Raw genomic sequence first — 16,490 nt, forward strand, 5'->3', positions numbered from 1 at the left:
AGTAGATAACCAACAATGATCTACTGTATAGCAGAGGGAACTATATTCAGTACCTTTAATATAATATAATATAATTAATATAATATAATAACAATATAATAATAACCTTTAAGGGAAAAGAATGTGAAAAAGAAAAATATATATATACATATACACATATAAATATATAACTGAATCATGAAACTAACATGACATTATAAATCAACTATACTTCAATTAAAAAAAAAAACTCTGAGTGAATGCACTAGTTCAAGCTCTTTCTGTGAGACAGAGCCCTGGCCTTTCAGTACTGACAGGGCCTCTTCTCTGAATAGACCATATTTATGCACGAATCAACTAAGCCTCCATGACGGCTAATGTGAAATGCCTACAAACACCACACAACAGCTGTGATTATTGGAGACATGAAGGGAGACTGTTTAATAAGCAAAGTTGACAAGATTCAGTTCCATGAAGGGAACTTGAGCTTCTATGTAACATGCAAGATATACTATAAGTCAAGAGATGAAGAAGAGATACATCAAAACATTTAAGGGAAAAATAACCACCATAGATTGGATGATCACATAGGTTAGCAGAGAATTAATCCTCAAACGACCTGGAATTTGAAACACTAAGCTCCATGGAGGTTCTCTAGCCCACGGGAGGCCTACCGAGTGCTGGGACCTGTGCTGTTTGCAGGTCTTTGCTGACATTTAAAATAAAAAAATGCAAGACCAATACAAACAACCCCCACAACAAACAAAGCAATGATTGATTCATGGCCTCTCTTCCCACTACCCCCACCCAGCTGATAGGTATACACTGAAGTTCAAGGCACTATTTCTGAGTAACATGATTACTAAAGCACAGGTTTCAAAGTACCCTCCTGAATTCACCCTATAGGATTTAGGGATTTATTCCTACTGCTGATAAATTTCACACAAGGAGAAGTATGAGACGCATTGGGCCAGTATTTAAAGTCAGGGTACCAAAGTTTACCCCAAGCTGGGAATCAACTAGCTCTGTGTCAACCTCCTAAGCACCTTGGTTTTCTGTGCTGCAAAATGGAAATCCTATGTCTGTGTGATTTTTAGAGCTCAACTATTTTGGGTTTTGAAATCATTCACTCCCTATGTGTGGGTTTTGAAATCACTCACTCCCTATGTAAGTCTAGGAAAAGTTGTGTAACATTTTTGAACTTGCATATCCTTAACTGTAAAACTGGATAATATAGCACTAATTTAAGAGGTTTTTCTGAGAATTAGAATTAGTATATGTAGATGCCTAGTACACAGTGGGCTCACACCTTTAAAAAGTATGTATTGAGAATCTGCTGTGTCCCAGACAGCGTGCTGGACTCTGGGCTACTTATTACCCTTAGAGTTGTGTTCTTAGGATGTTAAGATATACTGAAAGTAATCAGGATCACGCAGTGCCATGTGGCAGCACCAGACCATCAGGAATCAAGAGTTGAACTGTTCTCAGGACCTCCCTACTGGTCCAGTGGTAAGACTCCACGCTCCCAGTGCAGGGGGCCTGGGCTCTATTCCTGGTCAGGGAACTCCATCCCGCATACCACAACTAAGGATCCTGCTTACCACAACTAAGACAGCACAGCCAAGTAAATAAATAAATACTTTTTAAAAAAGAGTTGAACTGTTCTCAACTGTTCCCATGGACCTGGAGTTCCCTGGCATGGACTGTCACTCTTCTAAGGCCGAGGTTTGACCTGTGCTCTTCAAGCCCCACCTGCAACATGAAGTCACTTGGCTGGTGAGAGAGCCGATCCCACTGCCCTGGGCACAGGATAGCTGTGCTTTTATCTCCTGGACTGGACAGCCATCAGCTTTGCCGACCCAGCGGTGCTTCACCTGTTCTTCTGGAAACAAAGCTCGAAGGCTGGGTAAACAAAGACTGGGTAACAGCCTTCCCTCCACCTCGGTCTATGTCACTGACTTCACCCTCCCTCCAGCTCTGTGGGTGGGCATAGAACCAGGGCACACCAGTGAGAAACCTATTACCTTTATTTTTAATGTCAGGGAGGAGACCTCTGGGCCAGAGGCACAGGGAGTCCTGCTCACAGCCCCAGGCCCGCAGTACTGCTGTTGCTATAAGACTGGGGGGCAGGGGCTGTCTTTTTCCCGGGTGTGCTTCTGCATGCCCCAGATCTTTTCCAGCAGGCCAGAGACAGAGGCCTCAGTGGGCTTGTAACAATCAACCAGCAGCTCCTTGACCCTGGTGGCTGGGTCTCATCACTCTCCACGCCCAGGAGTTCATTCACATCCATCTCCAGCTCCGGGATCCCCTTTTCCTGGCAGCCATAGAGGCCGGGGAGCTGCTCCAGGATCCACTCCTCAGGTTGAGGCGCTTCCGTAGCTCCTTGAGGGCAGACCTGACCATGACCTTCCCGCGGCGCTTCGCTGAAGCCTCACCTGCAGCCCCGGGGCGGGGGTGGGGCCTGAAAGTAGATGCTGCCGCTGCCTGGCCTGTGCGCCAGGGTCGCCACCACTGTAACCCCTGGGGGGCCACCGGCTGCCATGCCAGCTGCCTCCCCCAGTATCTTTTCAAGTGTTAGTTGCTCAGTTAGTCTGATTCTTTGTGACCCCTATGAACTATAGCAACCCCAGGCTCCTCTGTCCATGGGATTCTCCAGCCAAGAATACTGGAGTGGGTAGCCATTCCCTTCTCCAGAGGATCTTCCCGAGCCAGGGATTGATCTCAGGTCTCCTACATTCTACATTGCAGGCAGATTCTTTCCCGTCTGAGCCACCAGAGAATCAGATCACTATCTTTTAAACATAAAGATTATTTCAAAAGTGAGCAAATGACCCACACTAGGCCACTTGGAGCATCCAAGAAAGAGTTGGGCTTCCCTAGATCTCTTGGGAGAGAGCTGTTCTCTTTCCCTTGGGACTGTTACAAGGGTGGGAATTAAGCTCGGAACTGCTCATATCATCAGTGCCATGATCTGAGGAGATTCAGCCTGAGAATGAAGTTCACACAGAGGACAGATGATCTGAGAATGTAAAAAGACAGATTTCTGAAGGTACTGCCTGAGCATCTGGATCCAGTTCTACCTGAAGCCACAAACCCTCAGACTTTTCCATTACACAAACCAATCCATTATTTTCTTTTGGGGAGAATGGAGAGGTGATTAAGCAATCTGGTTGGGTTCTTTCACTTGTAAGAATATTTCACTTGAAAGAGTACTTATTAACATGTCTTCTGTTCATTATTGCAGGAGTCCCCAACCTCCAGGATCTAATGCCTGATGGTCTGAGGTAGAGCTGATGTAATAATAATAGAAATAAAATGCACAATAAATGTAATGCCCTTGAATCATCCTGAAACCATCTCCTATATCCCAGTCTGTGGAAAAACTATCTTCCATGAACGTGGCCCCTGGTATTGAGAAGGTCGGGGACTGATGCATTACTGGGTATGCAACAATTCAACAATGATTATTATGGTATTCAGGAATTTGAGGATTCGGGAAGATCTACAGATATCCCTCAGGGATATGAAGGTTTCCTAAATCCATACTGTATACCAATAGAAGGGACCAACACAAACAAATCCAAATGCCCACAAATACTTTTAATACCTTGCTATATTATCCATTTCTTTAATTAATGAATCTCATCTGAGTAATAATTGTTTGTTCTTCTGGTTGTTTGTTCTTTCAGGTTGAGGGGCAGGACAGGCTTGTCTGGTTTGTTTACTAGAGCCTAGCACAGTGCTTGGCAGATGGTATATTCTAAAAAATTATTTGCTGATTTGACTTGTGTAAATAACAGTGGTGTTTATCCCTTAGCAAGAATGAATGCCTGAATGAAGACAAGTCAAAGTGAAGTTGTCACCATGGCTGTGGGCTAGAGTCATCATGGTGGGGGGTTCACTGGCCTGTTCTTCCAACCAAACAAGAGTGATGGGCTGGCTCATGTCCCTGAGGCCCCATCTCTTCCAGGGGCTCCTCTCAGTGAGGAGAAATACACACACCTTCTGGACTCACAGAAGCAGATAAAAGAGAAAGCTGGAGCTGAGGAGTGAGGAATGAGAGAACAGAGAATCCTTTCAAGATAACCACATAAAAAGACAGCAAAAGATATGGGGATGGGGGGAATCTGAGACAGCTAACATTTAGTAACATACTAGTCCTCTTGATGAAAGTGAAAGAGGAGAGTGAAAAAGTTGGCTTAAAGCTCAACATTCAGAAAACTAAGATCATGGCATCCGGTCCCATCACTTCATGGCAAATAAATGGGGAAACAGTGGAAACAGTGGCTGACTTTATTTTTCTGGGCTCCAAAATCACTGCAGATGGTGACTGCAGCCATGAAATTAAAAGATGCTTGCTCCTTGGAAGGGAAGTTATGACCAACCTAGACAGCATATTAAAAAGCAGAGACATTACTTTGCCAACAAAGGTCCATCTAGTCAAGGCTATGGTTTTTCCAGTGGTCATGTATGGATGTATGAAAGTTGGACTATAAAAAAAGCTGATCGCCAAAGAATTGATGCTTTTGAACTGTGGTGTTGGAGAAGACTCTTGAGAGTCTCTTGGACTGCAAGGAGATCTAACCAGTCCATCCTAAAGAAGATCAGTCCTGGGTGTTCAGTGGAAGGACTGAGGTTGAAGCTGAAACTCCAATACTTTGGCCATCTGATGCAAAGAGCTGACTCATTGGAAAAGACCCTGATGCTGGGAAAGATTGAGGGCAGGAGGAGAAGGGGATGACAGAGGATGAGATGGTTGGATGGCATCACCAACTCAATGGACATGGATTTGGGTGAACTCCAGGAGTTGGTGATGGACAGGGAGGCCTGGCGTGCTGTGGTTCATGGGGTCACAAAGAGTCAGACACGACTGAGCGACTGAACTGACTGAATCACATACGTGGCCCTTTCCATATGTCATTTCACTTCCTCCTCCTATTAACACCTTAACGTTTCACACAGGTGGGAAAACAGAGGCCAGCAGAGGCCAGGGGATTGGCACAAGCCTGTGCAGATCCTGAGTGGCTGGGCAGCATTTGAATTCTATTCTGTCTGACTCCACAGCCCAGGTGCTTTTCATTGCAGTCTTCTGCTCCCATATGAATTATTTTTCAGAGGTCAAATTGTTTATTTCCTTTCACAATATTTGCCTTATAGGTCCCTTATTACTGTTCTACAACCTGTCCACTCTGGTGTTCCTCACATGTGTTTTGTACATAGGAAAAATGAATCGTTTGGGGTGGAGAGGAAGTAACTGCCACTTAAAACCAAGAAATGGCAAAGGTAAAATTTACCGTGGAAATACACAGTTTAAAAAGCCATCCAGTCACGTGAGTGATTGAATCCACTTGTTTCAACAACACATAGGATGTGGCATGAAACGGGTGACTCCGAGTGATACCGCAGCCACATCGACAGGCCTGTGCCTTCCCATTTCGAGTATCAGTGCTCACTCCGCTTTGCCTATGTGGATGATAAGCTGATACTACATAAACATTGTTAAAGCTACAGTTCCATGCTACAGTAATTCACTTAACTTTAACATGATTTATTGGTTCTGTCAATCGGGGAGGTTGAAATCCCTGCATTAAAGCTTAAATGCGAGCTTCATATTTAAAACAGCAAGTGTGTGAGTGTGGGTGATAGAAGCAAACATTCCACATAAAAGGGAGATACAAGTCCAATACTGACTTTTTATTCTACTCTGAAAAAAGAAAAATAAAGAATGAATCTAAACATAAAATTAACATTATATTAAGCTCAAATAGAAAGATCTGATCGGGATTTATCCGGTTATATGATTTACAGTGCAAGCAGTACCCAGAAGTCTTATCAATGACATGATTTCAAAGAAACCTTGCCCAGAACCAGTGCCTTCACTGTGTCTATATGTGTGGATTTATGGTTGGGGGACGAGGAGGTGGGGGTGGAAGAGAGCGAGGGAGAGATGAAGAGAGAAAGGGGCAAGAAATTCCAAGGGAGAGCAGCTCCTTTTGTCCAAGTGTGTTTCAATCTGGGTCCACGTGGTTAACCACCAATCACCCTATTCTTCTCTCAGGCACTCACCCGGGGCGGGGGTGGGGGCGGGGGTGCATTTTGCCTCTTTAAGAGATTAAGGAGCCAATTGGTCTTACTGCTCTAACCTGTCCTCCTTGGGACCACATATTAACAGATAGCACTGCAGAAGGGCTCTCTTTAGAAGTTTGCTGCAGGGATGACAAATTAACCCAGCAGGGTGTCCCACACATCTATCTCAGTACAAATTATTAGTGTAATAGAGCTTTTAGTTATGCATTTATCTAGTAATTATTGAACGGTTACACAAAACCAAGCTGAGCAGCCACGGCCCTTTATGAGGCTCGCTCGGTGGGTGGCCTTACAGTTAATTTAGGGTACTTCTCCACTAAGCAGTTCACTTGCAGACAAATTAGCTAAACAGCCTTCTCCTTTAAATATTTTCCATGTCACAGTGAAACTCTTTACAATACAATAAAGGTACAGTTTTAATTACACGCTTCCTGACTTTTGTTTAGTTGTAGTTTTAAAACATTTGCTGGCACTGTTTTTTCCTTTGGCTGGGTAGTAATAGCTGGCTGTAAGTATCTGGCTAATGAATTTAATAATTTCCTGAACTGGGACTTAAAGGGCCTTTGCTAAAAAGCTGCTTTTCCTCTTTACCATCCAGTTCCTTCAAATCCCATCAACAACGGTTCCCATTAGGCCGGGCACCAGCACTTGAGCTAACCTTGCCCAGTGTTCATAAGCCCTCTTATTCTCTTTTCAGTGCTCCTCAAAGGTGGTACTTGTTAGGTCTGTGATGCCTGCATTTGAAAGTCAATTCTGGCAATTCTGATTGTCGAAAGACAACGTAATGTTTTTTCAAATGACATACTCCAATAATAAATAAACACTTTGCATCTGTTGGCAGATTATTTCAGCACCTTGTTAGCAACAGGTACTTAATTGCTTCTCATTTTCCTGAGATGATTCAATTGCACTAAACCAGGAGAGACAAATTAAATTCAGCTCCACTGAAAGGAGCACTAGCGTGTTCTACAACTAAGTTAAAAAGATTTCCTAAGAGGCAAAGGAGTCTGCTGATATCATACAAGAAAGCTAAATGAAACAACTGCTTAGGTAGGGGGCACATGCCAAGGAAGGATGCCAAGGTCACAAAAGCGATGGAGCATCAGAGACTTCTTCGTTCTTTAGGGTCCTTCATTTGAGCAGAAACATTTATAATACCACAGCAAATATTCCATAAAAAGAGGATCAAATCATTCTGAGCTCAGCATTTCTCTTAATGTCCATGAAAATAGAAGCTCTTAATTAAAACTGAGTAAATGTATGGATGTGAGAGTTGAACCATAAAGAAGGCTGAGCATCGAAGAATTGATACTTTCCAATTGTGGTGTTGGAGAAGACTCTTGAAGAGTCCCTGGGATAGCAGGGAGATCAAACCAGTCAATCTTAAAGGAAATCAGTCCTGAACATTCATTGGAAGGACTGTTGCTGAAGCCCAATACTTTGGCCACTTTCTGACTCACTGGAAAAGACCCTGATGCTGGGAAAGATTAAAGGCAAACAGAGAAGGGGTCGGCAGAGGATGAGATGGTTAGATAGCATCACTGACTCAAAGGACAAGAATTTAAGCAAACTCAGGGACTGATAGTGGAGGACAGAGGAGCCTGGCATGTTCAGTTTATAGGGTCACAGAGGGTCAGACAAGACAGTGACTAAACAACAACAACAAGTGTATATCAAGCACTTATTCACTAAGCTGGGCATCTCCCTAAATGCCATGAAATACATGCATTTGAAAATGGTATTATTATCACACATGGAGGATGGAAAGAATTACCTGTTATTTCCAAACTTTCTGTTTGCTGTCAATCAAATCTATGTGCTCATTCAACAAATACCTACTAAGTGCTTTGCTAACGCCATCCACGAGGCTGAGAGATACAGTATCTTGGGAGGAAGAATAAAGATGTGGTCCCTTTCTAATGGCCCTGCCATCTAGTGATAACTGAGCCTTCCCACTATTCCTCTCCTTCCTTCCTTCTCTATTATTGTCTATGAATCTCCAGTCTTCCAACCTTTCCTGGTGACCTCTACAGTGCATTATCTTTAGCCAAACTGGGAGATACTATTGACTTCATACCCTCACATGTCTCATCATTAAAGGCAAGATTCTTGATTGGGCCACGAGGATCCTGAATTTAGTGATGTTTATAGAGCATGAAAATGTCTGAACAGAAACTGGCAGGATTCTTTGAAAGCTGCACAATGTATCTTAGGCTTATACTGTTTTAATACATATTGCACATGTCTTCAAAATCAGGGCAATCTGACTTCTAAAATCCCTTCGTGTGTGTGTGTGTGTGTGTGTGTGTGTGTGTGTGTGTGTATGTGTGTGTTTTGACCCATAATGAAGTGGGGCTTTGACCATTTGCTCACATTTTGTGTGTCTGGATTCCTCAGTACTTAGTTGTCTAAAAGCACAGTTGTTTGCTGTTGCTGCCTCCTTACAACTAGGAGGTACTCTCTTTGAGAGAGGGTAAGTCACACTTGTTTGGACTTGCCCAGTGTCAACTGCCACAGTAGTTCTATCAGGTGGACCCTGATCTTGGCAGCACCCTGGGAGTACCCATCACAAGGCTGGCTTTCTTGTCTGCCATCTACTAGGAAGTAAGCAAGTTGAGGCCAGAATCCAAGCTTTATTCCCCACTCTATTCAGCAAGTAGCAGAGCACCTTGTACCCTGTAAGTGCTTGATAAATATTTGTGGAAAAGTTAACAGGCCCCTAGACAGTAATGGGAGTCTGCACACTAATTTCAATATTAAAAAAAAAGTCAAAGTGACCTCAAAAGCTACCTTTGAAATGACTCGCACCTACCAGAAACCCTGCATTTACCAGTAGTAAGGATTCACGGGCTCATAAAAAAAGGTCAAATGATCTGTTTATGACTGCAATTACAAAAAAAACTCAGTGTGATAACAAGAGTTGTATCATACTTATCAAAAGATCTAAATGGCTATGTCATGTCCTTGACTAATAAAAATTGTGAAAACAGAAATAAATGCAGTTGATTTCTCCCAGTAGTGGAGAAAAAGGTAGAAATAGCTTGAAAAAGGCTTAGCACTGGAGGCTAGATTTCTAGTCTTGGCTCTGGCCAACTCAGATTTCCCATTTCTCTGAGTAATGGTAACTATGTTGTTGACTGCTAGCCAGAATATTTTTCTCCTACTTACCTACTTATAAAACCCCAATTTTATACAGAGCAGCAATGTGCTCAGTCAAATACTGAGATTTTCCAGCCTCCCTTGCAGCTAGAGGTGATCAAGAGGCATAGTTTTGATCATGCTGAGAAAGCTTCTATGAATGGTGGCAAAATGACCTGGCAAGCACTTTTGGCTCTTGTCTGCTCCCTTTTTTAAAATGCTTGGAACGCAGATGCATGGCAGGAGGGCAGTGGCTACATCCTGACCATGAGGTCGCAGCATGAGGATGAGAACAATCCACTAAAGCATGGATAAGAGAAGAAATCTCAATCCTTGACTGCACTTAGGTGCCACCATGACAGTTCTGAATCACATATTTGGTTTTTATTTTTTAAATTTTATTTATTTATTTATGGCCGTGCTGAGTCTTTGTTGCTGTGAGGACTATTTCTCTAGTTGTGGTGAGTGGGCTAGCCTGCGGTATGCGGGCTTCTCATTGTGGTGGCTTTTCTTGTTGCAGAGCACTCACTCTAGGGCATGCAGGCTCAGTAGCTGTGGTTCCCGGGCTCTAGAGCAAGGCTCAATAGTTGTGGCCCATAGACTTAGTTGTTCCAGGGCATGTGGGATCTTCCCAGATCAGGGACTGAACTCATGTGTCTTGCATTGGTAGGCAGATTCTTTATCATTGAGCCACCAGGGAAACTCCACATGTTTGTTTTAGATTTCCAGTTACTTACAGCCCAACACATTTTTAAGGGATCCAGGAAAAGAATTAAACCAGAAGACTCCAAGAGCACTATTCTGAAATTCTATGGCTCTAGACAAAGCTCAATTGGTGCTTATTTGTCAATTACTCTCAACCCCTGCTTTACAACACGTACAGTGCAGGTTCCTTACTGCCTCTTGATCCCTAAAGCACAGAGTTGCTTTACCTTGTGCTAAGCATTTAAATTAAGTATCATCCATTATCTTGTTTCTGAAAATAGCAAAGACTTAAGGCAGAAACATAAGTTTCGAGAAGACAACTTTTAAGAAATTCTAAAATATCTCTGATAAGTACTCCAAATAATTCTCAAAAAGAATTAGGCCCTTTTAAATCATCAGGCAAACCTACAACTCTTAGAAAGGCAAAGGGAGGAAAAAAGAAAAATAATAATAATTTGTCTTCATTATCATGAAGAAGATGAATTGTCATGATCAAACACTTTATTATGGTTGAAATTTTAAGTACTGCCGAAAGAAAGTCTTTGAAAGTCCAATCTTTCAGTTTAAAGTGCACAGTAACTGTAACAACGTATAATGATATAACAAACACCCTTACGGAAACTTAATCTCTTCCTCACTCAGTAGGGTATTCCATAGTCTTTAACCTCTTCACCTAATTTTAACTACATAAATGTTAGTTACTCAGTTGTATCTGACTCTTTGGGATACTATGGACTGTAACACGCCAGGCTCCTCTGTCCATAGAATTCTCTAGGGAAGAATCCTGGAGTAGGCAGCCATTCCCTTTTTTAGGGAATCTTTCCAACCTGGTATCAAACCTGAGCCTCCTACATTGCAGGCAGATTCTTTACCATCTGAGCCACAAGGTGGCAAAGTATTATTCCCCATGATACAGATGGCTAAACTGAGGTCACAAAGTTAAATAATTTATCAAAGCCATAAGCAACGACACTATCAGAGAGGGGATTCATTTTAAGAAATCACATGTCTCTACCTTCACAAGGTAAATTGCAAAATTAGATTCCAATTTTAGACTAGAAGATTAGAAATAGCATCAACTAAGAAACACCATAGCTTTTAATAAACCTTACTTCATAATTTTGCAAAAGCTTTCTTTGGATGAAAGGCCATGGTTCTTCCTCATCTTGGACATTCCTTATAAAGAAGTGCCATATAAACTATTGTCATATGTCACCCTTAGTCCTTCTGAAGCAGTGAGAATCTGTCAGTTTCAGGAATGGGATGAATATCTCTTCTATACCTTTTATGCACAACTTGCGTACTTTTTATTCATTCAAGTAAAGTCTGAGCACAAAACCCACGGTGTGAGAAACAATGAAGATACCAAAAAGTGTTTATTAGAGGTCCTTCCTCACAGAGGTTTTGTTCTAGAGAAAGAAAAAGACATGTACATGAACTGACAAAGTAAGACCAAGTTGGTACAGGGAGTGTGAAAATGTGCCGTGAGAGGCTCTCAGAGTCTGCAGACCGTGAGATGATGGCAGCCTGGTTGGAGCTGAGCAGGTTTCAGGTAGAAAGTGGTACCTGAATTGGTCTTGGGATGGGCAGTGTGTGGACAGGTAAAGGCGGAGGACATCATGACCGCATGAGACTTTCAAACCCCTGATGAAAATAGGTGACTTGACTGTTTGCATGACCTGATCGTGCCTGTAAGAAGATGATTTCATCTACTCCTAAGATAATATAATTCTCTGAGGTCGAGATTAGATCTTCAATTTACAGATGAGGAGCCCATGGCTCAGAGAAGCAAAGCTATGTGCCAGGTTCACATAGCTGGTAAAAGTGGTGGAAATGGGATTCAAACACCAGTCCATTCGACCTTCAACCCTAGCTTCTGCACTTATCCACTCCCCTCAAGGCTCTATTTTTTCTGCCTCAGCTTTGCAATCATCAAAGAGAGGTTTCCGGTGTAAAAGGTGGCCACCAAATTTCCAAACGTAGCTAATTTTTGCAGTGAAAAATAGGACCATTGCTTGTTTTCAGTGAATGTGGTGAATTCATTGAAATTTGAGGTAGACTTGCTGTTCTGTAGCTTTGTTAGCATACTACCTCTGGCCTGGGCACTGGGGTGTATTACACAGCTACTGTCTACTGATGGTGTTTGTCTAGTCAAGGTATTCCCATGAGAAATTTTAAGGAAGGCAGCAGAGGAAGGCAGCTATCCAGAGGTGACTATGCTATGTGACTCTGAATAAGACTGCAGTTAACAGCCTCTCCAGTGCCCCAGGATCCTCATAAACGATACACCTTTCTCTTCTTCCTTGTCTTTTTGAAGTCTGATCATCTGTCTGGATTCTCTAATGACTTACCATTTCAGATTGTAGTAAGAGAAAGTGAAAGTGTTAGTCGCTCAGTTGTGTCTGTCTCTTTGTGACTCCATGGACTGTAGCCCGCCAGGTTCCTCTGTCCATGGGGTTCTCCATGCAAGAATACTGGAATGAGCTTGCCATTTCCTTCTCCAGAGGATCTACCTGATTCAGGGATTGAGCCTTGGTCTCCTGCACTGCAGATGGATTCTTTACCATCTGAGTCACCAGGGAAGCCAAGCCTCTCCTTCCAATAAAAAGAAGATGTGAGGTTGAATTCTCCTTAATGTACATACCACATTTATTCTACACTGGCTCCCTCTGCCAGACTCTCCTTTTTTAAATCCAGCCTCATTTTCCTAAAACATCAACTCTTAGTCCCAGATGTGATGTCATTCCAAGCATTAGCCTTCCAACCAGTTCATAGAAGGGTAAGAGGGAATATGATACCTATAGCAAGTATGTCTTAAATAACAAGTGTCTAAACATCAACCTTTAAAAAGGTCTTAGCCCAACAGGGTCTTATGTTAATCTATCTCAACTCTGTCATGCTGACAACAAAGATGCTGAAGTATTTCATCCCAACTACCCCACTTCCTTTCACCAGACCGCTAAGTTGGGCAGGATGTAATAAGAATGGGTTCCTGAGTAGATTTCCCAGAAAGGAGAACTGAGGATGCTGTGAACCATATTGAAGTCTGGTGAAAAAATTCTTTGGAATTCCATAATTCTTCCATAATTTTTAAATTGGGCATCTTTCTCTTTTCCTTATAAACAATTCCGTGAGTATGAATAGAAGACCAAAACTCACAGTTCTGTAGAATAAGAAGGTCCCCTCCGGTTCAACCCAGTGTGGATCATTTTAGCAAATGTGATTAATTGTTTAGCATGAAGAAGCTCCCAATAATGGTACTTATGAGGAAGTGCTAGAATAATTTCTAGATCTATAGTTTTAAGGCAAGACATATAGAAAGCATTCAGTATTTACTGAATAAATGATAACATACACACATTGCCTTATACCCCTCAGAGTCTCTACAAATATTGTTTTATTTTAGTTTCTGTGTAAGAATGTGAGGTTGGGAGAAAAAAAAATTCCTTCAACAGTACTACTATCCCTATTTTACTGCAGAGGACATTAAAAAATTCAGAAGATAAGTAGAAATGGAAAGAAGCAACTTAACAAACTACCCTGATTGCTGGCATTGCTGCTTCCTAATCCTTACTGTCCTGGTGTACAAGGAGTCTTTTCTTCACTTGGAATGCCCTCCATTCATCTAAGTGACTTTTAAGATTTGACTTTGACAATACCTACCCTTTGAAGGTTCTTTAGGTGATATAAAGTGAAAAGTAACTATGCATTCCACAACATATTCTAAATGTTTATTTTTCTGTACTGGACAATATGCTCTATGAGGACAGGAACCACTGAATTCCCAGTGTCTGCCCAGTGACAAGCACTCAGTAAATCCTTGGTTAATGGATGAAGGAACCTCCATAGTTCCCTCTTCTGAGGTCCTACAGAAACCTCTGCTTTTAAGATCCATGTAGCATTTAGAACATGTCAGTCTGATCATAAAAAAAGTTGAGAATCATACACGCCTTATCTCCCTAAGACCAAAAATCTTCTGACTAAATCTTCATATCTCTTACTTCCCACCACAGTTTCAATGCTTAAGGAATGCTGACAACGAGAATAATATCAACACACTGCCCCATTCAAAGAGATTCATTCTGGGAGCACATAATCCCATTCAGATGTAAGGTTTTCAAATTAAGGGGGGAAATGCACATATTTTTCACTCTTACACACAAGTGAAATAATTAGGACACTTAAGAAAGTTCCATCAATGATCACAAGATCTTCAAAGACGGGGCAAGCGAGCTTTCATAATTGTGGATAAAGACACTGTTTCATATAATAATCAAAATACTTATTTTCTTCAAGGTGATTTCTACACATGTACATTGGCCAGCCCTCTAAACTGCTTTATTTGCCTGAGATGCACACAGAGTATTCATAAAGGGATTCAGACTTGTGGGACTCACGTTGAGATTAATGCAAGAAATACCAGTTTCTCCAGGCGTATGTCAAAGTAGACAAGAGACCATAACTTTCTAGGATGTTTTATGATAGCAGCTGGTAGATCACAAACTTACCTAAACAAAAATCTGATGGAAGAAAGCAAACGTGGTTACAATTATTCATACTCCTACTGTGGGAGTTTCATAAACAAACTAATAAATATTTTCATCTTGCAACAAGATCAAGTTAAGTGATTTGCTGACATTCTCTTGAGGTTTAAAGCTTGTCTTTAATGTGAAATACAAATCATATTTCTTGTGGACACATTTTAATAATAAACTTAAAAGCACACGAGACAAAAATAATGAAAACATTGCAATGAAAACCAGACAAACTATCTACCACTTCAAAAGGAGAGAATGAAGACGGCTCGTCAACACGGTGATGTAAACAACCTCGACGCAAAATGTCACATATTGAAATCAGGTTTCAAGAAAGGGGAATCAGCAGGGGTGAGAGAACGAAAATAAGCTATTACACAAAAATAAACTCACCTAACACACACACACACACACACACAGACACACAAGTGCCCCTCTCATATAATTTCTAAGATAAGGAAGTGTTAGTCGCTCATTAGTGTCCAACTCTTTGTGACCCCCATGGACTGTGCCCACAAGGCTCCTCTGTCCACGGAATTCTTCAGGCAAGAATACTGGAGTGTGTACCCACTCCCTTCTCCAGAGGATCTTCCCAACTCAGGGATCGAACCCAGGTCTCCCATATAGCAGGCAGATTCTTTACCTTCTGAGCCACCAGGGAAGCCCTTAAGACAGATTTTATTTTGGTTAATTCAAATTACCTCCCACCTCTTTGCAACATCCCACCAGCAAAGAAAGAGGTAAAGATCAGGGTTTGATACCAAATCTCTTGGGTCCCTACAGTTCCAAAGCAGTCCCCAAGGATAAGAAACTGGAACACTCATTTCCTTCAGGACTACTCTGGGGGAGTCCTTGTCATCTCTCATTTTACTACTCTCGTTCCAAGGTCATGAACCAAGCAGAATCAAGGATGCCAGCGGAGCAGCTCACCTCTGGGTCCTGTGATGACGGGTCGGTGATGCTGTGTGAATGCCGTTCCCAGGGAGGAGGTCTGTGAAGGGGAGGGGCTGCTGAAACCAGACTTCTCCGACTTCTTCAGTGTGGTTGGAGATGGCATTCCTGGCAGGAAGGATGAATGGATAAGCACACTTAAATCACAGAACACAGCTTACGCAACCTAAAATATCAAACTTAAAAGAATTTAAAAAAGAAATCTACCTGCAATTGGAAAAGTTATTTTGAACTGGTTTGAATTTGTCATAGAAACAAACAGGTAACAGAAGGGTCCCCTGATGTCAGCATACAGTTGATTTTAACTTACTCTCCTAAATCACAGCCCATTTGAGGGCTACTGATCTTCTCTAATTATGGAACACTACTTTCCCAGTGCTTCCTGAAAGTTGTTAGTCTGGGCCAGGGGCCTCTGGGACCATTCACAGAGAAGGCTATAGAAGCATATGAGAAGTAATATGCAATCATCTCATCTTGCCTGTTACTTTACTTCACTTCAGCACCAAGGCACATTTTATACAATTTAGCTATTTTAACATTTAAAAAAACCCTCAACAATGGTAACTCAGTTGTTCACCCAGTGAATAATTTATAATAGAAAAGAAGAAAAGGTAAAAGTTAAAAAATAAAAATTAAATGGTTAAAGATGTCATAGCCAATGCAAATAATATTGTAAAAGAATGATGACAATGGAAAGGTATTTAATGACATGGGATAAAGACATAGCAAGCCATTACAAAGTGGGATATTACACTGTGATGCCATTTTAAAATGTATTTCTATGTACAGAGAAAGAACTGCAAAGAAATATGCATCAACTATAATAGCAGTTCTCTTTGCATGTCAGATTTGAGTGATTATCCCTGCTTTTTTCTGCTTGTTTTTTCTATGACGAACATATATTACTTTATTTTAAGAATATATAATAAAAGTTTGTTTTTAAAAATAGTATTTGTACTATAATCTAAGCTTTTCATAGCATTTCCAGCATAGCAAATGCTCTAGGAAGAAAATCATGCAAAAATGGTCCCCTGTAATTACTGCATGTGTAATGTTGTCAGTAACCACACTGACACACACAACTAGAGGCATCTA

The 16,490-nt window shown here is 41.6% G+C and overlaps 1 protein-coding gene and 1 pseudogene across 4 annotated transcripts in view; both read right to left on the reverse strand.

Moving 5' to 3' along the window:
* NFIA (nuclear factor I A) overlaps nucleotides 1-16,490 on the reverse strand; it is a 396,317-nt gene that overhangs the window by 70,540 nt on the left and 309,287 nt on the right. For all 4 annotated transcript variants that reach the window (XM_043877837.1, XM_043877836.1, XM_043877838.1 and 1 more), the window contains exon 7: nucleotides 15,375-15,503. In XM_043877837.1, the coding sequence (XP_043733772.1) occupies nucleotides 15,375-15,503 (129 nt within the window). The remainder of the gene's footprint in view (nucleotides 1-15,374; nucleotides 15,504-16,490) is intronic.
* LOC122678290 lies at nucleotides 1,707-2,521 on the reverse strand (annotated as a pseudogene).

This window comes from Cervus elaphus, chromosome 20 (assembly GCF_910594005.1).
Source record: "Cervus elaphus chromosome 20, mCerEla1.1, whole genome shotgun sequence".
Taxonomy (NCBI): domain Eukaryota; kingdom Metazoa; phylum Chordata; class Mammalia; order Artiodactyla; family Cervidae; genus Cervus; species Cervus elaphus.